Consider the following 27,139-nt stretch of genomic DNA (forward strand, 5'->3'; position numbering starts at 1 on the left):
TCCCCACCCCAACACCCAACGGATTCCTGGCACTCGGCTTGCACCACTTAGACAGAATGGGCTACGTGAGAAGCTGCCTTTGCTTCCACTCACCTCAGCCTGGGAAACTCTTTTACTTTCACTTTGCACGCCAATTGAAATATTACCTCTGATCTTTATGGAAACCTCTCCTCTAGTAGCTTTCCATTTAAGCGTGAGGTCTACCTCTTTAAGCAGAAGCTCTGTGCTTTACAGTAATGGATGCAGGTTTCCTGTCAGACCTTTGAGTCAGGGGAAAAACTGCATGTTGTGCGGACTCTCTGTTTTGCTGTTCAGGATTTACTGGTGAGGTGAAGTTTCCTAGCTAAACACGAGGGAACAAAATGGTTTCGGGTTATAGTTGATTTGCACAAAACTGATAACTCACCTATCCGTGGTTGATGTCTGTGTACCGCTGCTGGAACTTGCAATCATTTGGTTAGGAGGCTGACTTGGGGACTTGGTAAAAAGAAAGAGTAGTGAAAGCTATGCGATCTTCTTAATTTCTTTTAGTTATTTCAATGGAAGCAGCTGGAAAACCTGTATTTCCGTGAGAAGAAATTTGCTGTGGAGGTGCACGACCCAAGAAGGTAAAGATGGGAGTTTTATATGAGTGGTGAGGCCGCAAATGCATGTCCATAGCTTTTCATATTTGCTTTTATTTCTCTTGGAGGTTTACCTCCTAGTGGAGTCACTGGGGTCAAAGAGTAAGTGTATTTAACCTTTAGGGTAACTGTCAGACATTTCCAAAGCTCTTTACATTTCTGCCAGCGATGTATTGGTTTCCAGTGTCGGCATATTCTCTCTAGCGTGTGTGTGTGTGTATGTGTGTATTTTTAAATATATTTATTAATTTTTTGAGAACTTCAAATACACATATACAATGTGTTTTGCTCATTTTCTCCACCATTCCTCCCCATGACACTTTCCCAACTCACCCCTCTTCTCAATTCATGTACTTTTTTTTTTTTTAATACCTCCTGAGTCCAATTTGTGCTGGATATGATCCAATTTCATGGATGTGAGGCCAACTACAGGAGCTGGCCAGTGTACCAGGATCTGTGGTGTGTGTTCTAAAGCCACTGTGGTATTATGAAATAGCCGTGGTTGTTTGAGCAGCATTTTCCTTCAGGACTAACCATGGCCAGAGCCTCTTTGCAGTGGTTTATTGACTGTTTAACTTCTTAAGAGAATTCTCTATTTCTGGTGCTTTGCTTATTTTTATTTTGAGCATTCCTTAGTCATCAAAAAAGAAAACAACACAGTTGTCAAAGTTATTCACGTGAATGGAGGTCAGGATGTAGGTTCTCTGAGTACTCAAGAGGTACCCTTTAGCGGTTATTCTTTCGAGCCTAGATAGTGTTTGGAGGTCAGAGGGACAGCAGGAAACTGCTGTCACAAAAAGATGACCCGAGGAGATTAGTCAGTTCCTACTGAGAACATGAGTGCACCCCCCACATACACACATCCCACGCCCTTCTGCACTGTTGCCCTTCTGCCCTTCCCATCCGGCTCCCTCCTCCCTGTGTTGTCTTGCCTCTCACTACTGTGACTCTCCTCCTCGCCCGCCTTTCCTCTTTTTACCTGGTGTACAAGCAGAAGTCTGGACTGCTTCGAGCCTTGCACCTCTTCAGTCAGTTATCACCAAGTTCATCTCCTGCAGGCTGCATCTACCTCAGTCTCCCTCTTCGCCTTGGGCAGGTGCGCTTTCTGCAGGCCCCGTGGCTGTCGTTAAATGATTGCTCTCATCTTTTACCACTTGCGGTAGTCCCACCTCTGTGGTTTCTGACCAGATGTTTTTGTACAGCTTCTCATTTGGTTAACTTCCTTATCTGGATTTCAGCGTGTCGGAATTTATACAGAGATTGCTTGGGTCTGATTGGTTTTACACAGCACCAGAACCTCAGCCCCTGTCAGGTAAAGTCTGTGCAGCTGAGAGACGGAAGGAAGCTGTTACCGTGACAGCAGTGCCTGCTAGGTGCACGCGTGTGCTGCTAGCCCGGGGGTGAGACACTCGTGGTTTTCTTTTGTGTTTTAGGATTTCGGTGTCTAGAAGAACCTTTGGACAGAGTGGCCTGTTTGTACAAACCTGGTATGCAAACTCTTCTCTCATCAAGTCCATCTGGGTAATGGCCATTAGCCAGCATCAGTTCTACCTGGACCGGAAGCAGAGCAAAGTGAGTAACTGCGGTGTTCCTTGACGGACAAAGTCCAGTCCTTTTCCTCTGTGTTCTAAAATGAATTTTCTCAGAAAACATATAAACAAACAAACAAAAAAAGTTTTAAGCTTTGCTACCAACTGTTTTAGTTTTTCATATATTAATATATATATATTTTATATATATATTTCCCATATTGTGAGATTTGGCATACATATGCTCTTATGGTGGTGACATTGCTGGTTTCATCTGAAAGTTAGTGACTGAATCCTTAATACTTACTGAAACAAAACTAAATTTCTTTGTTTCTAAAGTGCCACTTTAAAGACTTCAATTGCCCTGTGTTGAGATCTTGTTCGAGTAGTAACTTAATCATTGTATTGATTTAAAAATGTGGTTGTGCTAACTCTGTTTCAATGTTATTCACTTCACAGGCAAAAATTCCTTCAGCCAGAAGTTTAGACGACATTGCAATGGATTTAACGGAGACTGGGACGCAGAGGGTCTCCAAGCTGGTGACTCTGGAGGCAAAAAGCCAGTTCATCATGGCGAGCAATGGCAGTCTGATATCCTCAGGTATTTGCTGGTTCAAGAAAGTATAAGACACCTTTTCTCTCTCTTTTCTTTTCCCTTTTTCTTTTTTGCATGCTTGGTATAAATAATTTCCAAATGCATCTTTTTGAGAGGGGGGAAAAAGCAACGGTACACAACAGCTTCCAATAACATTTTAAATTTATTTATTTATTTGGAGATATGGGCTCATAGACCTGGCTGGCCTCAAACTCAGAGATATCTGCCTGCCTCTGCCCCTGCCTCCCAATGCCCCGCCATTTGTACCGTTATTTATACAGCCATGGAAAGATACTAAGTGCTGAAGGTTGTCTTGAAAGATGTTTACTTCCTGCTACGTTTTGATGTCACTGGTTCTCCACAGACTGTAAAATTCTTTATAAGTGCAGTTGCAAGTGCCTAGTTCATGAGCTGTAATCACTGGGCCCAGTCCTTTCCTTTGTGGGAATTCTGGAGTCTCTTATCACTATGCCTGAGTAACATCATTAAATTGACTTGTCTTAACTAAAACCCTCTCAGCTTGTGGGTCTGAAGAAGTGGGGGTGGGGATATAGGAGTGCGGGGGAGTAGTTCCTTTGTATACAATGTTCCATTGCCTTGCTTTTTTGCTTTCTAAAGAAGTACTGAGTGGGACCATCTTAGAGACCATCTTCTTTTCACTCTTAAAAAACAAACAAACAAAAAATGCAATTTCTCCTTGTGTGTACCTGAACTACAAAGCATTTAATTGTGTCTTCCAAAATGGCTGAGCCACAAAATGCAGAGACATTTTCTTACCAGGCTCTCTCTGATGCCCAGAAGCATGTGAAATGTTCCCTGGTTTCCTTTCATTATGTTCAGAAACAAGGAGAAAAGAAATAAAACCAGCATTTGGGAGCAGCTTTCCTCTCCAGCCCTTTGTCCCTCACTCAAGCAAGGAAGGAAACAGTCCCTTGTGTGAACCTCCCTGCCCTGCCCCCACTCCAGGTTCCCAGGACTCAGAAGGCATGGAGGAGCAAAAGCGGGAGAAGATCCTGGAGCTCAAGAAGAAGGAGAAACTGTTGCAGGAAAAACTCCTGAAAAAAGTTGAGGAGCTGAAGAAGATCTGTCTACGTGAGGCCGTGAGTGGCCTTGGCCTTGCTGGGCACTTGGGTTGGGTGGCTGTGGTCGGTGGCTGCTATGTACCCTTGACCCTGTCCTGTTTCATAGGAGCTCACGGGCAGAATGCCAAAGGAGTACCCACTGAACGCTGGTGAGAAACCCCCTCAGGTCAGGAGGCGAGTGGGGACTTCATTCAAGTTGGATGACAACTTACTGCCTGCTGAGGAGGTATGGCGCTGAGCCATCTTAGTGTCCCCCTTCTGCGCCTTAGGTTCCCAGGCATGTTCTAGGTGTTTCTCTGAGCCATGGAAGTAGAATAGACCAAATTGCATTCTTTCTTCCCTGCACACTCTGAGCAGAATTGAGTTTCTTACTATTTTGTTCCCTGAGTCACGGAGAGCATCAAATCAGCCCTGTACATAAGTTCTAAATAGTAGCACAGAGATTAGGATTGAATTTTAGCTTCCGATCCTTTCACTTAAAACCAAGTAGCCTTCAGCGAGCAGTTTCATCCCCCTCAAGTTTCAGTTTATCTGTAAAGCGAAAACAATGGTGGAACTCCCTTCTGAAGGATTAAGTGAGATAACATACAGCATTCGGGATAATTAAGTTGAAGGATTTGATAGCTAACAGAATGTGTGCTTGCATGATTGCATATCACATGCAATTATACCATTAGGACCCACCCCATGATTCTTACAGGGATGTGACTATCTCAGCTTCCATTCTTAATAATCGAGTTTTGATATTTGCTGAGTGCATGCCTGTGCACGCAGCTCTGACCTAAGCAGCACATGGTATGTAGTTTAATCTCCAGCACGCTTTTGTAAAGTACTTTTTTTTTTCCTCTTACAAATTCAGCAAACTAAAGTATTAAAAGATTATTTGTGAGTAGTATATTCAGTCATGCTACCAGGAACAACCAGAAAGAGCAGTCAGACCCACATGACGTGGCTCTATTGCTCTCTATAGGAAAGTAACATTCTGCGCATGTGAGTCACAGGTTAAGACTCTCTGAAAACTGGTCTCAAGGCAGCCAAGTGGATGAATGCAAAGTCATTTTCCTCCTTAGAGAGGAAAAGAGGTTGGGCTATGAGATGGTGAAGTGAAGATGGGTGAGAGAGGTCTTGTCTTCGTGGAGAGTATCTCAGGGTGCCTACATTATTAAAATGTGGACGGTTTCAATCCCAAAGGGTGTGTTATCCAGGAATATACAAGAATCCTTCATTATCATCCAGAAGAAATGCAAGAGAGTGATTGTGCATATTTTTTAAAATAAAGCAATGTCATTGTCTAAATGCAGGATCCGGCCTTACAAGAACTAGAGAGCAATTTCCTGATACAGCAAAAGCTGGTTGAAGCTGCAAAGAAACTTGCCAGTGAGCCGGACCTTTGTAAAACCGTGAAGAAAAAGCGAAAGCAAGATTACACAGATGCTGTGAAAAGACTTCAGGAGATTGAAAATTCCATAAATGAGTACCGGATCCGGTGTGGGAAGAAGCCCAGCCAGAAAGCCTCAGTTACCCTACCAGGTTAGTAAGTGGGAGCTGTCGGCAGGCCCTGTTCTCGGGTCTCCTCCTGGGATGCGGGGCTCCTCCACTTGTTCACTTGGTGACAGTCAGAAGGACATCCTCCGAAGCAACTGTCCCAGGGTAAGAGCAGTTGAATTTTCAGTGTCAAAGGCGTGTGAACTCGATGTTCGGTGTCAGGCTCACCGTTGTGGTTCTGCGTGACAGGGCATGAACTTTCAGGATGAAGGTTCACTAGGATGCTGGCTCTTGATAAAACAGGCTCTCCTGTAACTCGACTGACGTCACTTCCCCAGATACTTTCCGTGATGATGGCTGTGAAGAGTGCTGAGCGTTAGATACAGTCATTTCTGCAAGATGTTTGGATGCTGCGGCAGACCCAGCATTTTCTTAGAGGCCCATCCTTGCATGTGTGTGGTTAGAGAAGAGGTCTTACGGTTAGCCCATTTCAACAGAGTATTTAAGAGTAGGCAAATGGTAAATGATAACGTGGAATGGGGAAAGATGAGAGATGAGATTATGACCACAAGGTAATCCTGACTTTGTTTAAAGCTGCACAGACGATGACTGATAAGGAACGATTTGAAAATGCTAACAGCCATGGACCGGCAAGCACACTGCTTCTCTTTTGTTTCCAAGATCCTCAACATCATGAATCTGTGAAGTTCAGAGTCAGAAAAAAACAAAACAAAACAAATGGGGAAGTCTTTATTACACCAATTTAAAGTCTAATTGACCATATGTAAATACTAATGCGGTCTTTAGACTAAATCATGATTGAAATGTGATGGTGTTTCCTTAAACCCAAGCCCCTTCCCCCCGCTTTATGTGTTAACACCTGAGAAACTGAGGTCATTCCTCCAAAGGATGACATGTAACAATCATTATCGGTACCTTACATTTTCACTAGAATGTGAAGTAATCATATATTTTCTATTTGATAAGCTGCGCGGTAACTGGGTTTAGAACAGAGCAAGCTTAGAGTCTGCGACTCATAAAGCTGAGACGTGACTTTTGGGAATATACAGCTAACACACAAATGTTCGTCCTCTACAGCTGGAGAATTTAAATGTGTGGTCCAGTTGGTTTGATGGCAGTTGCGTCCTTGCCTCCAGACATGGGGGATGAACAGTGTGCTTAATGTTCATGGCCATTTGTCACAGCCAATTCACCCTCAAGTTGTGCTAGACCCAAGTGTTCTCCTCCTCTTTGGTGGCTGACATTTGGGCAGCATATGGTGCCATTGGCTGGGCATATATTGGTGAGATGTTTTTGTAAGTGTACACAGCAGCTGACTCTCCTGGCACCCCGCCTTCAAGTTCCACTCTGTGTCTAATTAAGAGGGTCCGCCTGGCTCTGATAAAGATTAGCATTTGAGTTTGAATGAAGACAGTTCCTCCATAATGACTTTAAAACTTACATCGAAGTGGCTAGAACCTGCTACCAAAACAGCCGGCGCTGAATACAGAGTGATTTGCAAAAATCATATCAACACGTCCGAGACGGCTCTTTTTACCAAACGGGCACCAGAGATACTCAAAGCATTATGGCTGCCATTTCCATTCAGACAGCCAAGTATGGGTGATAAGACTAACACATGTCTTTAGTTGGTATTTATCTAGCATGTGTTGCGTGCCTGGAGGTGGCTAAGGTCTGCACGTCGTTAGTTAATCAAATAGCTCAGCTCAGCTCTATGCAACGGGCACCGTTGTCATCCCTACTGCAGAGCTGAGCCAAAAGACCCTCACTAAGATGAGTCAAGTGGCCCAAGCTCCGGCAGATGATAAGTGACAAAAACAAGATTTAAACCCAAGTCTTCCAATTCAGAGCTTCTTAAGGAGCTGCAATTTTGCACTGTAGAATTATTTGATGATATTTGTGGGCATTTGGGGCTTGTCAGAATCGAGGGTAAGAGTGCTGCTTTCGGGTTTTTAGAGTGCAAAAAGGGGCTTTTTAGGACATATATGGAATGTGGTTTCCTTTCAAGGTATAGGAAACATTGCAAACTAGTTTACAACCCAGACTCTGTGGCTAGTCATCCTATCCTAAGTGATACAGCCAGGAGCTGAAGATGTAGCAGAGTTGGTATTGCCCAGCATTACATGAAGCCCTGGGTTAAGTCCCTAGCACCTATAAAACCAGAGAGGATGATGTATGCCTGTAATCCTAGCACTTGAGACATAGAAGGTTGTCATTAGTTATGTAGAGAGTTCAGGAATAGCCTGGGCTTCCATGTAAGTCCATGTCTCCAGAAAGAGAGGAGATGAGATTGAGAAAGTAAGGGGGGAGGAGGAGGAGGAGGAGGAGGAGGAGGAGGAGGAGGAGGAAGAAGAGAACAACAACAACAAGAACAAGAAGAAGAAGATATAGTCAATCCTTCTACACTCAGATTCTGCCTCTATAGATACAGCCAGCATCAGAGCAAAATATTTGAGGAAAATCATCTTTGTATTAAACACATTATTTGATAAACAATATAACAACTATTTATGCAGCATTCACAGCATATTAGGAATTACAAATAATAGAGGCAGTATTCACAGTATGCAAGAGAACTATGGGGCACCCCCAGATTTGTTATTCTTGGGGAGACCATGGGTAATCAGTCTCCCCTCTGGTTACCAAGAAATGACAAATCAATCATAACATCTATACAATAGGTCAGGTTCTTGTTCTTTTTGTTTTTATCTCCAGTAGAACGTAAATTATTCTGACAACAGCTAATTATTCTTAATGCACTGTAATTGCTTACATTTATCTAAATGAAAAATTAAATGCACTCCACTGAAAATTGCTTTGCTGAACTCACTCTAATTGTTTAAATGCGCAATTATACTAAAGGCAGGCTATTTTTATTCACAGAAGACATAATTCCATCTGAAAGTAGCTCTTTGTCGGACACCACCACCTATGACGATCGTAAGTGGCTCCTCTTTTTCTGCTGTTTTCAATTTTAAAAATATTAGATCTCTGAAGTATGAAGATCATTTTTCAGATTTATTTTTATTTTTATTCATGTGTGTGTGTGTGTGTGTGTGTGTGTGTGTGTGTGTGTGTGTAGACCATATGTGAGTGGGTACCCAAAAAGGCTGGATACCCCAGAGCTGGAGTTACATACAGGCCATTTTGTGAGCCTTTCTGGCATCGGTGCTAGGAACTGAATTCAAGTCTTCCAAAAAAAAGCAGTGAGCACTCTTAATAATAATTGATCCTTTTCTCCTGCTCCTCGGGCATAGGATGCAGTGTAGGTGGTAGAAGGCTTAGCGTGAATGATGTCCAAGGTTTGATCCCCAACACCAAATAACCCAGGTCCCAGTACTTGGAAGGCGGAGGTAAGATGCTGCACGAGTTCAAGGCCTCCCTTTGCTACAAAATGAGTTCTAGCCCTAACACCCTGTCTAACAAAGAGCAGCAACAAAAACAAAGGAAAGCCGGCTTGTTTCTCTTTGGGGAGAATAGACAAAACTACCTTTATTTATACAAGTCGTTGAGGATCTATTAGTGTCATCTATGCAGGCTAGAGTGTTAAACATAGGTCCACCCAATCAGAAATCCATCGCATGAGTAAGTCTGTCTGTAAGGGTGTTAAAGTCCTTTTTCTTTTTTTAAACTTTGTAGTTTAAATAAAAGACTAGGAACTGTGTAAACTACACAGTTCTCCACTGAGCGGATTTCCAGTGGTGATGTTTTACATATCTGGAACCCAGCACCAAACCAGGAAACTAGAGTGTCCGCTTTGCATACCACTGATTTTCTTAGAGAGGTGGGAACTGATTTTATTTTCCCTAGGAAGAAAGGCACATTTTATGAGTTAGATTTCATGTCATTTTTGCCACTTCCTTAAGGAAGCAATATGTGTCCCAGTGGCCAATATTAGTTCAGTGTGTTCTGGGACAAAATGTGTTTCCTATCACGGGGCTGAGTCCTTCCTTGTACTTCTTTATACCTAATCAGTTGATTGGCTATCTGTCTGATAGGATTTGAAGAATTCTGGGAAGCCACTGCCCTGAACCTGCCCCCCCCCCCCCCCCCCCCCCCTCCCAACCCCACTCCTCTTTCTCTGAGTTTGATGGAAAATAAAATCAAATCTCAGGACTTCAGGATCCTTCTTTGAGCTGCAGTCCAACACACTTGCCGCCTATTTTTTGAAAAGGCACAAGTTGATGCTGAGCATACCACCTCTGCAGCAACACAGCCCATCCCCCGTGGGATGAGCCGATGGCCTCAGAGGCCTAAGGTCTTCAAAGAGGAACAAAAACATCTGGCATATTAGCTTGGCCTCTTGCAAACTGGGCTTTCCTGCCTCCCCCTCCTTTTTTCCTTCCTTTCTTTTTAGACATGACCTCACAGTGTAATTTTGGCTAGTCTGGAACTCACTATGTAGACCAGGCTAGCCTCAAACTCCCAGAATCCCATCTGCCTCCCAAGTACTGGGCTTAAAGGTGGATACCACCATACCTGGCAACTTGAAGATTTTCTTTAATAAAAGTTTTTGAAGGTGACACTATCACCATCACTATCACCATCACCTGCATGATTTTCCTGCTCAGAGTAGTCACTGTGAATTGAGAAAAATTGGTTCAGACCTCAGTATTTTTTTCCTAACTGCCAATTATAAAACTTAATTTTACAGAATGTGTGTGTTTCTACTACATAATTCTGCCAATATTGTCTTGAGAAGAACCTTTCTTCATCTGATCTAAAAAAAAATTTTTTTGTGTGTGTGAAAAACTGACAAGCTATTCATTTACTCATTTCCTCATCCTTATTCATTTCCTGCTTGATTCATTTTAGCCAATGACTCCTTCACTCTTGCTGGGCAGCGACCAAGTTCAGTACCTCATTCTCCAAGAATTCTACCCCCCAAGTCTCTCGGTATTGAACGGATCCACTTCAGAAAATCCTCCATCAACGAACAGTTCCTGGACACCAGGCAGTCTAGGTGAGAGCTTTGAGCAGTGATGTGTACAGCATAGCATCAGGAGGCTAGAGAAGGATTCCAACAAGTTTGAGACTAGCCTGAAGGCCAGCCAAGGCCACCAAAAGAGATTATGTCCTCAATACCAAACTAAAATATAAATGAATTAATTACTAATAAAATAAGAAGGCAGTATAAACAGATATTATACAATATGAAGATGTTACATGCAATTTTAATTTTTAAGTAAATCCTAAACATACAAAGGGAAGATCTCTTGTTAAAAATGTAAATATTTGTAAGTATATCACTTAGGAAAAACATATGAAAAACTTTTCCTATTGTGTGTGTGGTCTCATATTATGGATACCTACATGTTTATTTTTGTACTTCTGAGCTATAATGCACTGTGCTTACATTCACGGGAAGTAGACAGTTGTTCAGGGAGTTTCCTTCTGGGCACTGGAGAGCTGGTGCCAGGATGTGTATGCTAATCATATAACAGCCGATAACCCCCTGTGGGCTCGATAGACTGCCACCGTGAACTCAAAAAAAAAAAAAACCAAAACTTTTAAGAAATTGGAGGGAATGGGTCAAAAGCAATAATATTTGGTGATGTCGGAGAACTGCATTAATTTGTTGGAATATGGCCATTTGTTGGAATGGGGCCACACCCACCCTCTTCCATACTGTGTACGTGTTGAAGCCCCAAACATTCACTACCAGACTCCATAGACGAAGTGTTTGCAGAGCCTCACTCTGGTTGCCCCTGGTCTGTCCTATTGAGCATCCTCTTATCGGCTGTGGGCCTGGCCCCAGAGAGTCAGACCACAGGTGCTTCCTCTGAGCTTCATGCGGGACCTCTCAGGATGCTCACTTTTAGAGACACTCCTTCTTCCTTCTCCTGTGTTCTCCTTCTATCTCTTTCCAGTAAGTCTCATAGCAATGTATAGGAAGTATCGGGAGACTCATCATTTCTTCGGTTCTTTTTACTCGCAGAGAAATGCTGTCCACCCACAGCAGCCCTTACAAAACACTGGAGAGGCGGCCCCAAGGAGGGCGGAGCATGCCCACCACACCAGTCCTGACTCGGAATGCCTATAGCAGCAGCCACCTGGAGTAAGAGCTTCATTTCCACAGCTTTGGCCCCACTGGTTTTGGCTTGAGTGTTTGCCTTGCTTGCTTTTGTTGCACTTCCAAATCATTTAAAGTGACTTTCTATAGTGATAGCCCTGACTCGTTCTAGCCCATTTCCTGCTAACTTACAAACTTCTAATTTGTCGGCAAAGATTAATTCCCCCAGATATATATTGGATTTTTAGTATTTTAATTTCCCTAGCTTAGATATTCGTTGGCAAGGATGAGAATAATTTCGGTGGTGTTTTTGCAGAGTTCTGTGCTAAATGTTTTATCTTGTTTCACTTCATATAGTCCAGGTTGACCTTGAACTCACTACTCATGCTCCTGCCTCCACCATCTCAGTGCTGGATTATGGAAGTCCACCACTACACCTGGTTAATATCCAAACCCAGGGCTTCACACATGCTAGGCAAGCACTATGAAATGAGCTATATCCTCAGCCCTGTAAATTCTTTACTTGTACTACTTTAGTACCCACAGAAAGCCTGTTACAAAGTGTGTATTAGGTACCATTTTTATCTCATTTTGCAAACACAGAAGCAAAACTGAGAGAGGTAAAATATCTTGCCCTAACTCTTACAGCAGATGAATAGACAGCCATGCCATGGCTCAGCGCCAGCGTCTCTGACTTAGGCCCAGGCCCTACTCAACTTTGCCTGTCCTCTTCTCTTATATAACCTAACACTATGTGAGGCATAGGGCGTCTTTTAGCTTTAATGCAGGATATCATGAATATCCTCCCTAGTCTCAAGGAAGCATATGACACGCACAATTAACAGAACTGATTTTTCCCTTATTTGAACTGTGATAATGAACTTATGTGTGACCCAGTGCATGAAGTAACAGGTGGACTCTGTTGTGTAGTCCAGCTTAGAAACCTGCAAAGTCCTATTGAATTTAAAAGCTATGAATCCACTCAACGTCCTCTTTTCTCTGCATTGCATGTGTTCCTATATGTTCAAGTGTGTGTGTGTGTGTACATGACTTTATGAGTATATGGAGACCAGAAGTCAGCATGGGGAACCTTCCTCAATCAACTCTCCACCTTATTTTTTGAGATAAGGTCTCCCATTGAACAGATTTGGCAAGCCTGGCTAGCCAGCAAGCTTCAGGGATCTGCCTGCCCTGGTGTTGGGATTACAGGCACCATGCCTGGCTTTTTAAGATGGGTTCTGCTGTATTGAACCCAAGCTCCCGTGCTCACAGCAAACACCCTACTATGGAGCAAGTCATCCCCTCTGCCCTCGGCCTAGAGTTCTTTTTTTCCTTCCTTGGGTCCTTCTCTTGTACTCATCTCCCCTTCTCCTCTCTCAGGCCCGACCCTTCATCTCAGCACTGCCGCCAGCGGAGCGGAAGCCTGGAGTCCCAGTCCCACCACCTGCTCTCTGAGATGGACAGCGACAAGCCATTCTTCACCCTTTCCAAATCCCAAAGAAGCAGCAGCACCGAGATCCTGGACGACGGGTCTTCGTACACCAGCCAGTCAAGCTCCGAGTATTACTGTGTGACCCCTGCCGCTGGCCCTTACTACACCACCCAGACTCTGGACACCCGAGCCAGGGGGAGAAGAAGGTCCAAGAAACACAGTGTTTCCACTTCCAATTCAGGAAGCATGCCCAACCTAGCACAAAAGGATACTTTGAGGAATGGTGTCTACTCAAAGGGTCAGGATCCGCCTCCTTCTGGTTACTGTATCACTGGATACCCACCATATGCCGAATGTGACCTCTATTACGGTGGTGGCTATGTCTATGAGAATGACACTGAGGGACAGTACAGTGTCAATCCTTCTTACCGATCCTCAGCTCACTATGGATATGACCGCCAGAGGGACTACAGCAGGTCTTTCCACGAAGACGAGGTAGACCGCGTACCCCATAACCCTTATGCAACCCTCCGGCTGCCAAGGAAGGCTGCCGTGAAATCTGAGCACATCACCAAAAACATCCACAAGGCCTTAGTTGCTGAGCACCTGCGTGGCTGGTACCAGAGGGCTTCTGGGCAAAAGGATCAGGGGCACAGCCCACAGACTAGCTTTGACTCGGACAGAGGCTCACAGAGGTGCCTGGGCTATGCTGGGCTGCAGGTGCCCTGTTCTCCAAGCAGTCGGGCGTCTTCCTACTCTTCAGGTAAGATGCCTGGGGAGGCACATTACCCTTGGGGCCACCAATGTATCACACTCCTGACCCACCCCAAACCACTCCTGTGTAGGCTCATGAGATTGGTCCCAGAGGTCATTAAGAGTGGTGGCCATTCGGTCAACAGCCACTGTGAACAGTGCTCTGGAGCTTTCACAGAGAGTAAGATTCTGATGATGCCATTTGTAGATTCAAGCCTAGCACACACTTGGTGAGCACCTAGTCTATGTGTGGTCCTGTGGTGGTGTTTTCACAAGCTTTGTGTTGTCTGGCTCTTAGGCTGACAACCACATCTTTTAAATGCATTCTCATCATTGGAGTTTGACAATTTGAAAGGAATAAAGAAACACATAAGGTTAGCAGAAGGCATTGGCCAAGATGTGATAAATCTAAAGGTTGAATATTCATGTACCTGCCTGGAGAAGGCTTGCAGGAATTCTGATAGAAGCTGATATTTGCTAAGTATCTTTCTACCTACTTCGATTATCTTATCTCAGTATGTACTATATTCTACTGAATTGTTAATGTAAGGAATTTGGGAGATTGGGATCATAGCTCAGTGGTATTTGCCTGGAGTTCTTGCAAACCTGATTCCATGCCCACCATCATTACCAAAAACCCCAGGAATTTCTGTAGATAATTTTGATCATCAAAAGCATTCTCTTTCTAACTCTCTCTGCTCGCATTTGCAGAGCACGTGATACACACTCTAACCTATTCTAAGTAATTTAAGTAGAAAGTAGGAGCCGAGGGCAGGTCTGCTCACCACTGTGAAAGCTCAGTCCTGAAGCAATGTCTGGCTTCCATGAGCTCAGGGTCTAGTCAGCAGCTGAAGGAATGTATGAAAATTAAGTAAGCTTCAGATTTGAAGAAATGAATGAACTCTTAAACTACACAAAAACCTGGGTCCTGAGTTTTGCTGCCTCCCTTATACATGTGTGGGAATTTCCAAGTCTGTAGAACAGTCAGGGTGAACTGCACCTTAATGATTCATAAGTTTGCTGACAGGAGACATTGCCATGGCGACTTCTGCTTGGGTTCCATTTCGCCCCTATTTCTAGGACTTTGGACTTCTGCTAGCATTGTCCCACCTCTGACCACATCTAACACATAAAGTGGCTCCTATCAGTATTTCTTAGGGTTTATGACGCTCATCTAGAGGACACCTCTGTTGCTCTGAAAGTTCAGGGTGAAGCATGAGAAGCTTTCACAGATAACACCTGGACAGAGCTCTCTAAGGATAAAAGCAAACGGGGGTCTGGAAATTCTTGTGGGTGGCTTTTGGTTGCACAGGGCTTGGGGAATGCCCAGGGGAAAACAGCTGTGATTTAAAACCCCCCACTGCCTTGGCTGTTGACTTTGTATCTAGGGCAAGGGTGAAAACAGAGTTAATACTCCCTGATTCAGACCTGGTATCAGTTCTGCTGACTGTACCACCAAAAGCATTCCTCCTCACCCCAACCCCCCCCCCACACACACACACACTGGCGTTTAAAGATAGGATCTTATGGTGTGTCCTGAGCTAGCCTCAAACTCACAAGGCCTCTCCCATGCCTGCCCTACCACACCTGGCTAAGAGCATCCTTCATAAAGAATTACGTGGATGAGAACAAGGCTCCCGAAAATCCCTTCTGGAATGTTCCTGTCCCGAGTGTTATAGCTTTAGAGCTGTATCTCTGCAGTCTCGAATCATTCCCGTGGAGAGCTGTATTTCCTGTTTCTGGTTAGTCAGATTTTGCACCACCTGAAGGCTTTGTGGTGACTCAGTTTCAGCAGCGATGGTAGCCACCTTTTCTTGGCAGCTCTCTGTGCCAGGGTGCCCTTTGAATACGAGCGGCAGTGCTATCGTGTCAGCCCTGTAGTTAGGTTTGTTGTTATTCTTATTTCACAGTTAAGGTGACTCTGGTTTAGAGAGTTTGGATTACTCCACCAATCTCTTAGCCTGGCGGGTGACAAAGTAGGGCTTCTGTCCCAGCTCCAACAGTCTGACCCCCCAACCCCACCCCGCCAAGCTTCAGAATCTTCACTTGGTACTCATTCTTAGAAAGATACTGTGATCCTATATCTGTTAGTGAAAATCGAGTGGCATTATGGCCACAGATGCATTTTCATGTGTGTCTGTTTGTGGTGATTGCATGTGGGTATGGAAAGAGGTCAGTGGCCAGGAACAGAACATGGGGAGCAGGAAGAACCATGACCAGGACTGTCTGTGAGAGACTTGGATACTCTTCAACTTGGGCGTGGAACAGGACTGGTTTTACAAAGAAGAGAGCAGAAACCCAGTGACATGCCTTCAGCTGGGCTCTGCTTCCAAATTATGCCCTTGTCCTCTCCTGGTTCCACTCTTCTGCAAAACTAGTCCCTTCCTCCTTCTGCTAGCTTCTCCACCCACCCCCATCACCTTTCATTCAGCGACAGAAAATGTCCTTGTCTTGCCAAGTGGCCTGTATTGCCTTTAGCAGTCAAGTCTCAGCAGGTCACCTGGCTGGATGTGTGGCCTCCACAGACCTCCTTATTCTCAAGTACCATCTGCTCAGATATCTGAAGGCCAGGGGTCAAGATCCTCTCCCTTCATGGGAATCCTCTCCCTTTCCCTTCTGGGCTACTTGAAAATATGTATAATTGAATATGTTTTTTTCTTTCCTTTGGACTAACTCCTGTTACCAATAATACTTAAGCATGCTGTGAGTCTTTATTCTGCACTGGGCTAAAGATGTCCATAATTACTTTTAGTCCTGGTGTTGTAGCCACACGGAATATATCTATGTCATTATCCTCTCCACATATAAGGAAGATGGAGCTTAAAAAGGATAAGCTCTTTGCCCAAGTCACTCAGCTAGCTATTAAGCCAACAAATTGAACTGACTGAAAATTCTGGCTCAAAGAGGGGGTCTATCTCAGGAATAAAAGAGGGGCAAGGCTTGGATCCATCTCCAGCACTGGCAAATACAAACCTAAACGAGGGCCTCTCATCTCTCTGCTCTACACACTGTAGAGCAGAGAGAACAACCTGAACATATCTCACTTGGACTAGTGCAGCTAATGTTTTCTCTCTCTCCTCATTCTTATTTCTAGTGTCTTCCACAAATGCTTCTGGGAACTGGAGGACCCAGTTATCCGTGGGGCTGTCTGAATACGAAAATCCAGTACACTCTCCCTACACCAGCTACTATGGCAGCATCTACAATCCCTTGCCTTCTCCAAGCAGGTGAGATAGTACTGACCAGATTCTAGGAGCATGGTCCTCTTTGAAGAATGCACAGCTCCTGCATTGCAGTCTGAAGTGGTGGTAAACAAGAGCCCACAGGCCAAACCTTAACTGCCGCCTTGTTCAGTAAATGTTTCACTGGAAAATGGCCATGCTCATTATTCTGCATCTTAGCTGTGTCTGTGTCATACTCTGAAGACAAACAGCATAAGGCCAGCAAAAGCAAAAGTACAGCAGGACTTTTAAAGTTTTCTGAGCTCTGTAGAGCTAAACCAAATTCAGCCCTGTCCTTACACTGCATCCGTTGAGGCCCCAGTCCAAAGCTGGGCTTCTCTTTTTCTTCTGTTTTAAGGGTGTACTTAAAAGTGTATTGTGGATAATGTCCAGTTAGGTCTTTTCTGAAAAAGAGAAAAAGTAGAGAAAGAAAAAAAAAATCTCTTCCCCAGCAAAGCTCTTTGTACCAAAGTCCAGCCAACAGTTGGCCAGCCAGATCTCACCACTTGCTGTCTTTTGTGGACACAGCCAGCTGTCCTATTTGTCTTTGAAAGTAGTTCCTTGTAAACAGTCAAGGGAACACACAAGCACGGCAAGTTACAGCTCAACTCTAAGGAATCACAGTTCTTTTCGGCTGGATGTCTGACTAACTCCCCTGACACAGAAGATACAGGCAGGTGGATAGAATGAAATGGTCATCGTATCATCTCGGGTCCACTAAAATGCACAAAATAGATGATAATAATAATAAAAAAAAAAACAATCACAGACTTAGAATGGCATGGTTTTCAATTCTTCTGCAGAGGAGGTATTAGCTTTATTCATAGTGCTATGAAGACAGGCATTTTCTGGGTTCTTTTTGGTTTTTGGTTCTGTTTTGTTTTGTTATCTTGATGTTTTAAGTCCCATTGCTGCTTCCAGTGAAGGAAACTACAGAGACAACCATTTTTAAAGTGTCTGTGCTGGTGAACCAGACAGGCTAGCAGCTCCCTGCAGAGGCAGTTGGTGTTCTAAGCTAATTGGAAGTATTCAGTCTGCCAGTCCTTGTTTTCCTTCCCCACATTCCACTTGCATTTTTCTTGGCTTAAAATATTAAGCCAATTGTCTCAGCTCAACAAAGGGTGTGCTCAAAATAGGCTTTTGGCAAAACTGTACCTCACAGAGCATCAGCGGGCCGGGATATGAGTGAATAATGCTTAAAAATGAGTTCGCCACAAGATACAAAATGGGCAGCCCCAAATTTAAGTTGAACCCCTTCAACACAGCTCTCATCACTTTGGAAGAGTTTCTCTCCTTTCTGCCGATTTCAATATCTTTTATGCCACTTTCATTGAATCTAAGAACTTGCTAACTATCCTAAGAAGACAATCCATTTTCACCAAATCTGCCTGTGTATTTCAGTCAGACCAAGATGGTTGAATGGAGAAGGCTGACGTCAGAGGGAGCATAAAAATGCAGGAAATCGGAAGCTATTTAAAGCTCCATTGTAGTGTGTTGGGTGTGTTCTCACAGGCACTCATTGTGGGAAAAATACGGAAAATAATAAAGAACTAGAAAAGATAACAATGGAGCCGTAACCTCACCAACCAGAGACAGTGATATGAATATTTGACACATTTCTTCGTTTTCCCCTGTCCACTCTAATATGAATAATGACACAGTAAACAGTTTTTCTTTTGATATTATGTATGAAACTATTCATCTCATTCTAAAAATTTAATATCACAAAATACATTCCTAGGTAGTTAAATTTTTTGTTTGGTTGGTTTGGTTTTTCAAGAAAGGGTTTTTCTGTGTAGCCCAGGCTGTCCTGGAACTCACCATGTAGACCAGGCTAGGCTCAAACTCAGAGATCTTCCTGCCTCTACCTCTCAAGTGCTGGGATTAAAGGTGTGCACTTCCTTTTATGTGGCTATGGTTAAATTTTTTAAACCTTACATATATAACTAATTACTAAATTTATAGTGCTTTAGCTAAAAGCACCCTAGTTGTTGAACAATTAATTATGTCCCTTTTTAATAGTGATAATAATATATCCTGTGCAATGTGTCTGTCTGCATTTCAGACCACTTCCTCAGGATTCATCCCCAAAGGAGAGTTAGAACTTAAAACTGAGAAGTATGGGTTGTTGTAGGTTTTGGTTTTTTTTTGTGTGTGTGTGGGGGGGGGTTAGTTAGCTTAGTTTTGGGGTTTGGTGTTTTTTGGTTTTGTTTTGTTTTATTTTGGCTTTTGGTTTTTCAAAACAGGGTTTCTCTGTGTATCCCTGGCTGTCCTGGTACTCACTCTGTAGACCAAGGTGGCCTCGAACTCTGAGATCCACCTGCCTCTGCCTCCCCAGTGCTGGGATTAAAGGCTTACACAACTGCCCAGTGAAGAATGTGGTTTTTTTTTTTTTTTTTTTTTTTTTTTTATGTTCCTGCTTTTCAGATGAATGGGCAGTGTGTGTGCCACAGAGATGATAGAAGCTCATATTTCAGTCTGTCTTGAGTGGGATTTAAGGGGGGAAAAAAAACCAACGATGATACAATTTGATCATTTTAATTTAATTCAATTTACTAACAAGCCAAATGCAACAATAATCATTCATAGAGCTTCAGAAATTCGCCTTAGGAATTCCATGATACGTTCTTATGGAAACATGTTCCTAAAGCTGCCGTGGTGGGTCATGCCCTTGAGCGGCTAAGATAAACTTGGAACAACCTCAGTTACATGGGTTTCAACTCAGTCTGGGGTCAAGTGAGACCCTGTCTAAAAAAAAAAAAAAAAGAAAGAAAGAAAGAAAATCAACCAACAAAACGCAAGATTTTTAACATCAGGGACAGTACACCTACACCTGTGGACATGTCACGGTGAACCCGATTTTGTTCAATTAATAATGTATTAGTTACACTGGTGACTGCTCTAAGAGACAAAATGAATTTCATGATGTACAAGAAAAAAATCTAGTTGGTCCACACTAAAGACTTAAAACGCTCAGCAACATATGAGTGAATAAATATATAAGCTCAGTGCTATTTACAGAAAGCTAGGAATTTTTATTGGCAACTTTTTCCTCAGTATGGGTTGGTAGACGTAGTCTTGGTGAGCGAGCTCCCGGAAGCAGACAGACACAAGTCTCTTGTGCTAGGAGTGTCTCACGAGAGGCAGGTCTGTGCTCTGTGCTCCAGTTTTCAGATGAACTTGTCTTCTCCTACCTCCTGTCTTCCTCTCCCTCTCCTGTTCCCTTCTAACTTTCCCCACCACTAGGCACAATCGAGGCCCTCTGTCGCAGAGGGTGGCTGTGACTCCAGAAGTGAGATCAGTGTTAAGCTCTGTCTTGCTCAGTGTAGCCAGCAGTAAGTACAGCGCGCTCTGCCTGTTGCTTCTCTACAGCAGGACTGTTGCTGCCCCCTCCCCCCATGGCTGCCGTGTGAGGGTGTGAAATCTGAGTTTACTTTGACGTTTCCTGAAAACACTAAACCTCCTGAATTTATAGAGTATTTACTCCCCAAGCTCTCCTTTAAAAGACTCCTTACTCAGCTTTACTAAAAGACTTTGGAATTGAATTAGATAGAAGTGTACTAACTATCTAACCTCCTTTTAACCTGCTGTTAAAGATCTTAACTGAACTGTTTGTATAATAAGCTGTGCTTGTTTGAATATGCCATCCAAATATGACTGTTTCTTTTCTTTTTTCTGGCAGTGTTCAGACAAAAATGCCTCTATCCTGTCATTTCCTGGGCTATTGACAATTTATATTTGGCCCATAAACCCTCAAGATAGGATATATATTTTCCAAAGTATCCCTGCCAACTTTTAAGTATTTTTCTTGCCCCTGAGAAAAGCATGTAGTCTATTCTTTTAATGTGAAGAGTTATCAAAAAGACACTTTTTTTTAAAAAAAAAAAAAAAGTTAAAATATGATTCTTTAACAAGTAAACATGTGTCAAAGATCCATCTTTTTATTATCATTATTAATAAGGAAACTAGCTACGCTGTTTCAAGAATTCAAAACAATGAAAGAGAGTACTGGGATAAAGCTGTTAAATTATACACCAAGCCAGGCAGTGTCCAGCAGGGCAATAACCTGTGACCCATAACACTTTCTGCTGGAAAGTGTATTTCTTCCAGACAAACACCTTTAAGTTAACATGTAACTTAATACCTTTTGGTCCCTAATCAATAGTAAATGAAAGTTAAACAAAGGTAGAATTCTTCTTAGAATCCAACGATCTATTATGTGCCTGCTAGACAATGCTCCACTGTGCTGTGAAGCAGATATGCACTCTGCCTCCTGTCTTAGGTTCTGGGAATTTTTTTCTTAACAGTGCTTCCCTCTAACCTGTTGGACAGTTTGTGCTGAGGAAGTGAAATCGTTTCTGGTGGTAATTTTCCTGGTTCCCTTTAACAGACAGTATGCAGAGACCACTCCACTGGACGGTACAGATGGAAACCAGCTGGAAGACAACCTGGAGAGTGAGCAGAGACTCTTTTGGCACGGAGACGCCAAGCCTGGAACATTAGTCTGAATGCAGTTGGACCCCCGACCATGCACTGCGCGTTCTCACACTAGCGTGCCTTGAAAAGTCCTCTAGAAGGCTTTAGAAACTGAGGGCATCAAAGGGGGAAGAGAAGACTTACGTGGTTTGAAAGTGAATCACACACAAAGCCCCACAAAGCCCTGGATGAGGTCTGGCCTTCCAAACTCTAGGCACTAACCCATCCCGAAGTCTGCCCCACAGCGAGCTCTTACGAAGGGAGGAAGAACTGTCAAAGGCAAGCCTCGAACCTGGGGACATGTTCAGGGAGTCTGTCCCATTGGAAAGAAGGACAGGAAATTTCAGAGCACAGTTCAGAATGCCCAGAGGGGAAACCCAGAAGCTCCTGAATCGTGGTTCATCACCACAAGGTTTGAACTCGTGAGCTGATAGAAAACATGCTGTTTCTACAAAGAGATGAGGACAATTTTTAGACAGTATTGGAAACTTACTTGAAGAAGAGTTAGATTTTCATGAAGTTCTGAATGAGTGTAAATGTGTTAGGATATTGCAAGTGATGTTTTTCATAAGCACCCTCGTATGGATTCTAGTCATTCTGGTTGCTGTAGCACCCTGTTACTGTAACTCAATGGTAGCCAACTAGAGGGAATGAAGCAACTGGCCAGCTCTGCTTGGAACACGTTCTTAAGGTACCATCCCTGTTGTGCTTCCCAATACTGACTGCTCAAGACCCCCTGGCTCTCCACCTTGACATGGTGGGCTCAGGGTGGACAGTCTGTGTAACCACGAGCCTGAAAAAAAAAAGTGTTTCAAGATGATAACAGACAGGACCCCAGAGGACAAAGCCAACCCACATCATCCTAGATGAATCGCGTGCCTTAAAGTGGTGAACAGTAGAAAGTTAAGCCTAGGATCTGAACTCCAGAAGTAAATCCGGGTCACAAAGTGACGAAATGAGATTGGCGGAAAAGAATTTTACTCCAAGCTGCAGGAGATTGAATTATGAGGATTAAACTACCTCATACCCCCCCCCCCCCCGGAGGAACCAATTAGCCTAGATTTGTTGTTCATGGGGTTTTGCTTGCTTTTAGAGCAGCCTTGGTTTTTTGTTTTTTGTTTTTTTGTCTCTTTATTCCGCTTCAAAATCCCACAAAAGGTGCTCCCTTCCCCTCCCTTTTATACGAGTTTCTTGCTCATATTGTGAATAGAGACATTTCTCAACAACTTTTCTGGAACATTTTTCTACTTGTATTCCAAAGCATGTAACATATACATAAAAAAAAAATTCATTTGATAAACCAGTCCTCCGTCATTTGTATCATTAGAAATGAAGTTTGGGAAAAATTTTTTTGAAAAAAGAAAAAAAGACACAAGTAAAAAAAAAAAAAACCAATAACTTATTCCTTTTTGCAGATTTGTATAGCCTTCTGGACTTGGAAATAGCCTTTTGCATATACTTTCACTGTTCTGACTTGTTGAGACCTATTATTTTTTTACATAGGTCAATAAACTGATGGTGTGCTACTGAGCGTGTTTTCGAGTACTTGTGTTTATGTTTGGGGTACACAAGAGGCAGTTTGAGATGTTCCATTTCACGAAGGACATTAAGCAAGTCACAAATTTATTTAATATTGTAGTGTTTTGTTGATTCCAAGATACACATTTTTTACATATATAAATCTGAAAATACAGTTTCTCACGTGGTTTGAGTTACTTGGTTTGAGTTTGGTTGGGGTTTGTTTTCTTTCTTTTTAAAGATTTATTTATTATTTATACAGTTTTCTGCCTGCACTCCAGAAGAGGGCACCAGACCTCATTATAAATGGAGGAATGGATGCACAAATTGTGGTATATCTACACAATGGAATATTACTCAGCAATAAAAAACAAGGAAATCATGAAATTTGCAGGTAAATGGTGGGATCTGGAAAAGATCATCCTGAGTGAGCTAGCCCAGCAGCAGAGGAATGCACACGGTATATACTCACTCATATATACATATAACATAGGATAAACCTACTAAAATCTGTACACCTAAAGAAACTAATCAAGAGGGAGGACTCTTGCTAAAATGCTCAATTCCTACCCAGAAAGGCAAAGAGGCTGGACATCAGAAGAAGAAAAGAGGGAACAAGTCAGGAGCCTGACACAGAGGACCTCTGAAAAGCTCTGCCCTGCAGACTATCAATGTAGATACTGAGACTTATGGGCAACCTTTGGGCAGAGTGCAGGGAATCTTAGGAAAGAAGTGGGAAACAGTAAGATCTGGAAAGGACAGGAACTCCATAAGGAGAGCAACAGAACCAAAAAATCTGAGCACAGGGGTCTTTCCTGAGACTGCTATTCCAACCAAGGACTATGCATGGAGATAACCTAAGACCCCTGCACAGATGTAGCCCATGGCAGTTCAGTATCCAAGTGGGTTCCATTGTAATAGGAACAGGGACTGTCTCTGACATGAACTGATTGGCCTGCTCTTTAATTACCTCCCCCTGAGGGGGAAGCAGCATTACCAGGCCACAGAAGAGGACAAGGCAGCCATTCCTGATGAGACCTAATGGACTAGGATCAGAAGGAAGGAAAAGAAGTCCTTCCCTATCAGTGGACTTGGGGAGGGGCATGCATGCAGAGGGTGGAGGAAGGGAGGGATTGGGACGGGAGGAGGGAGGGAACCATGGGGGGAGGATACAAAGTGAGTAAAGTGTAATTAATAAAGAAAAATAAAATTAAAAAAGTCAAAAATAAATAAATAAATAAATAAATGGTTGTGAGCCATCATGTGGTTGCTGGGAGTTGAACTCAGGACCTTTGGAAGAACAGTCAGTGCTCTTAATCTCTGAGCCATCTTTCCAGCCCTCTTTCTGTCTTCGTGACACATAAAATATTGTTTTATTCTGTTGTTTCATCTCTGGGTTGTGCCTAGGTCTTTGCACACACTAGTCAGGATCCACCGGCCCACGGCTGTGCCTTACCATAAGGGGTCTTAAAGTTGAGCAAATGTGGTAGTTAATTGCTTCACTGATAATGACTGATGAGGATTTAAAAATTTTAGGTTTGAAAATATGGACTGCTTGATAATGAGTAATCCATCTTCATTTTTAAAAAACGAGCCTTTTCAAATGAAAACATTTCGGTTTCTGACTTCTTACCCTGTTTATTGGAGAGAGCTGGGTTGGAAATGAAATGTAAAGAAAACTGAAATGAGTGTTTCTGAGCATGTTACCTATGTGAAAAATCTCCCTTTTCTGCTCAAAACAAAAAACAAAAACACAAAAAACAGAAAAACCTGATTTGCTCAGAATGACATATAAAACCTTCAGAGATAGGTCTTGGCTTCCACACAGAAGACTCAAGAATGGGCACACAGCAGGTCTGCCGCAGGGTCACGTGTGTCTTCTGTGGAAACTGCTCAGTCAAAAGCAAAAACAGAAAAAGGCAGAGCTGCAACACGTAAACATTCTCTTATTACCCAAAAAATCCTCTACTCACAGAAAACATTTGAAACACATTTAACATGGGTAATCGTGCAAGCGCTGTTCATCGGGAAGAGCATTTGTTAATCTGTTATATTAGTTTGAAGTGCTTTCTATTCAAGAAAAAAAAATTAATTTTGTGTATGTGTGCCTCTGCAGACGTGTGTGTGTGTGTGTGTGTGTGTGTGTGTGTGTGTGTGTGTGTGCAGTGTGTGTATGCCACAGACTGAAGGTGTCAAATCTCCAGGAATTGGAGGTATAAGTGTTGGTGAGCCGGCCCAGTGTGGGTGCTGGCTATGAACTCAGGGCCTGTGGAAGAGCAGCAGGCTCTGCGTTCAGAAGAGAACTGTCGCTCTTAGATGCATTTATTTGAACATTTGCTTTTCTCCTGGGGCTACTGTATGGGGAAACTATGGGACCTTTAGGAGGCAGAGCCTAGCTAGAGGACACAAGTGATCAGAGGAAGATTTGAGGGTCTTTAGCCTCTCCCTGCATCCTCTTCTCTCTCTCTCTCTCTCTCTCTCTCTCTCTCTCTCTCTGCTTCCTGTGTGGATGAAAATGTAACCAGCTAGCTTCCTACTTCTGGTGGCCTGACATGCCTTCCTACAACTGTGGACTCCAGATCTGGAACTGCAGGCTAAAATAAATCATTCCATAAGTTGCTTTTGTTTATGATATCTCATCACAGTGGCAGAAAAGAAATCAATACACCTCTCAAGCCCCTTAGCTTTGAACTTTTTCTATGCCTACAGTTTTTCTTTGTAACTATAAGCATTATATTACAAGTATCTCTCCCTTCCCTATGTTATATGTCATCATATTATGATATCTATAATATGTAATAATATGATATATTAAATGTAATAGATACTATATATTACAATCATGCTATATCATATAATAAATGTATAACATTATATAGCATATATAATTTATATATATAGGTATATATATATATATATATATATATATATATATATATATATATATCCTAACACATCTTGGGCTTCACTCCCTGTCAGTATGTATTGATCTGCCTCACAAATATGCATATTTTGGACTGGAGAGATGACATGGTGGTTGCAAATACTGGCTGCTCTTCTAGAAGACCTGGGTTTGATTCCCAGCACCCACATGGTAGCCCACAACCATCTGTAACTCCAGTCCCAAGGGACCCAGCACCCTCTCTGGCTTGTATATGCACATGGTGCACAGACATACATACAGCCCCACACACATAAAAATAAATAAGTAAGCATGAATATTTTATAAGGTAGATTTAAAAACTAGACTTGTCTCCCTTAATGCTCGTATTTTTTTCTATATTTGAAAAAAAAATTCAATATTCATCTTGGTACTCATGAACTAACAAATGTGATGAGCAATGAAAATTCCAGAATCGTTTTAAGCTATTAGTTTGGCCTGTTCTTAGGAACAGGGGTTTAGACTCAAGACTTTCCTAATATTGGTCCTTAGTTTTCAAAATTGGCATAATGGTCTCAATTAAGTTCCAATTATGTTACACTGTAGTGTAACTCAAACTGTCAATGGTAAAATATACATTTTCAAACTTTCAAGTTTTATGAAACCACAGATTTGTAAGGTTAAATAAACTGAATGATTGTGAGAAAATTAGTTCAAACCTTAAATTACTTGTTCATTAATAGAGAGGTGGAATTACACCCTGGTGTTCGTTGTTAGCTCTGGCAGATGTAAAGCTGCCCGTCCCCAGGCAGAGTGGTATGTGCCCAGAGTCCCTGCAGCAGCAGAGGCCTTGGCAGAAGAATTCCTGTAGCCCCGGAGACCAGCTTGAGAAATATAACGTTGTCTCGACAAAAACTTTAGTCAACGTCTGAATACTAATACTGACTTCCTTTCTATTCACCTTTTGGAGTCCCTGCACTGGACTTTTCAGACTATACTCTGACTAGCACTGACCTGAAGGTAAACACCCAAGGAGATGCTTTATCCATCCTTTTTTGTTTGTTTGTTTGTTATTTATAGAGCCCTAACTGTTCTGGAATTCACTCTGAAGACCAGGCTGGCCTGGAACTCAGAGATCTGCCTACCTCTGCCTCCCAAGTGCTGGGTCAAGGGCGTGCTCCACCACTGCCCAGCTCATCCTGCTTCCTACTGAGGCAAGTCATTCAGAGAGAGAAAACACTTCCTGACACAGACAAAGCCTGTGGGTAACTAAAGGCCTGCTTTCCCTTTCAGCTCAGTTGGCCAGAGCAGGCTGGGGGGTACTCCTCAGCTGATGGCGTACTTCCTGGCGCGAGCGGAGTTTTAAATTCCATTCTCAGCAGCGTGTGGTGGGGTATGGTGCTGGGAAGTACCTGTGATCCTTGAATTTGAGAAAGAGAGGCAAGAGGAAGAGGAAGGAATTCAAGGTCATCTTCAACTACACAGTGAGCTTGAAGCCAACTTTAGGTAC

At 42.9% G+C, this 27,139-nt stretch overlaps 1 protein-coding gene across 2 annotated transcripts in view; it reads left to right on the forward strand.

Annotated features, from left to right (window-relative positions):
- Frmd4b (FERM domain containing 4B) overlaps window positions 1–22,761 on the forward strand; it is a 229,009-nt gene extending 206,248 nt beyond the window's left edge. For both annotated transcript variants that reach the window (XM_055628486.1, XM_055628485.1), the window contains exons 12-23: window positions 532–608; window positions 2,057–2,195; window positions 2,612–2,753; window positions 3,714–3,847; window positions 3,936–4,055; window positions 5,131–5,359; window positions 8,219–8,275; window positions 10,151–10,298; window positions 11,274–11,393; window positions 12,729–13,543; window positions 16,628–16,760; window positions 21,145–22,761. In XM_055628486.1, coding sequence (XP_055484461.1) covers window positions 532–608; window positions 2,057–2,195; window positions 2,612–2,753; window positions 3,714–3,847; window positions 3,936–4,055; window positions 5,131–5,359; window positions 8,219–8,275; window positions 10,151–10,298; window positions 11,274–11,393; window positions 12,729–13,543; window positions 16,628–16,760; window positions 21,145–21,262 — 2,232 coding nt within the window. In that variant the 3' untranslated portion in view covers window positions 21,263–22,761. The remainder of the gene's footprint in view (window positions 1–531; window positions 609–2,056; window positions 2,196–2,611; window positions 2,754–3,713; window positions 3,848–3,935; window positions 4,056–5,130; window positions 5,360–8,218; window positions 8,276–10,150; window positions 10,299–11,273; window positions 11,394–12,728; window positions 13,544–16,627; window positions 16,761–21,144) is intronic.
- Window positions 22,762–27,139: the final 4,378 nt, after the last annotated feature.

This window comes from Psammomys obesus, unplaced genomic scaffold (assembly GCF_907164565.1).
Source record: "Psammomys obesus unplaced genomic scaffold, mPsaObe1.curated_primary_1811, whole genome shotgun sequence".
NCBI lineage: Eukaryota > Metazoa > Chordata > Mammalia > Rodentia > Muridae > Psammomys > Psammomys obesus.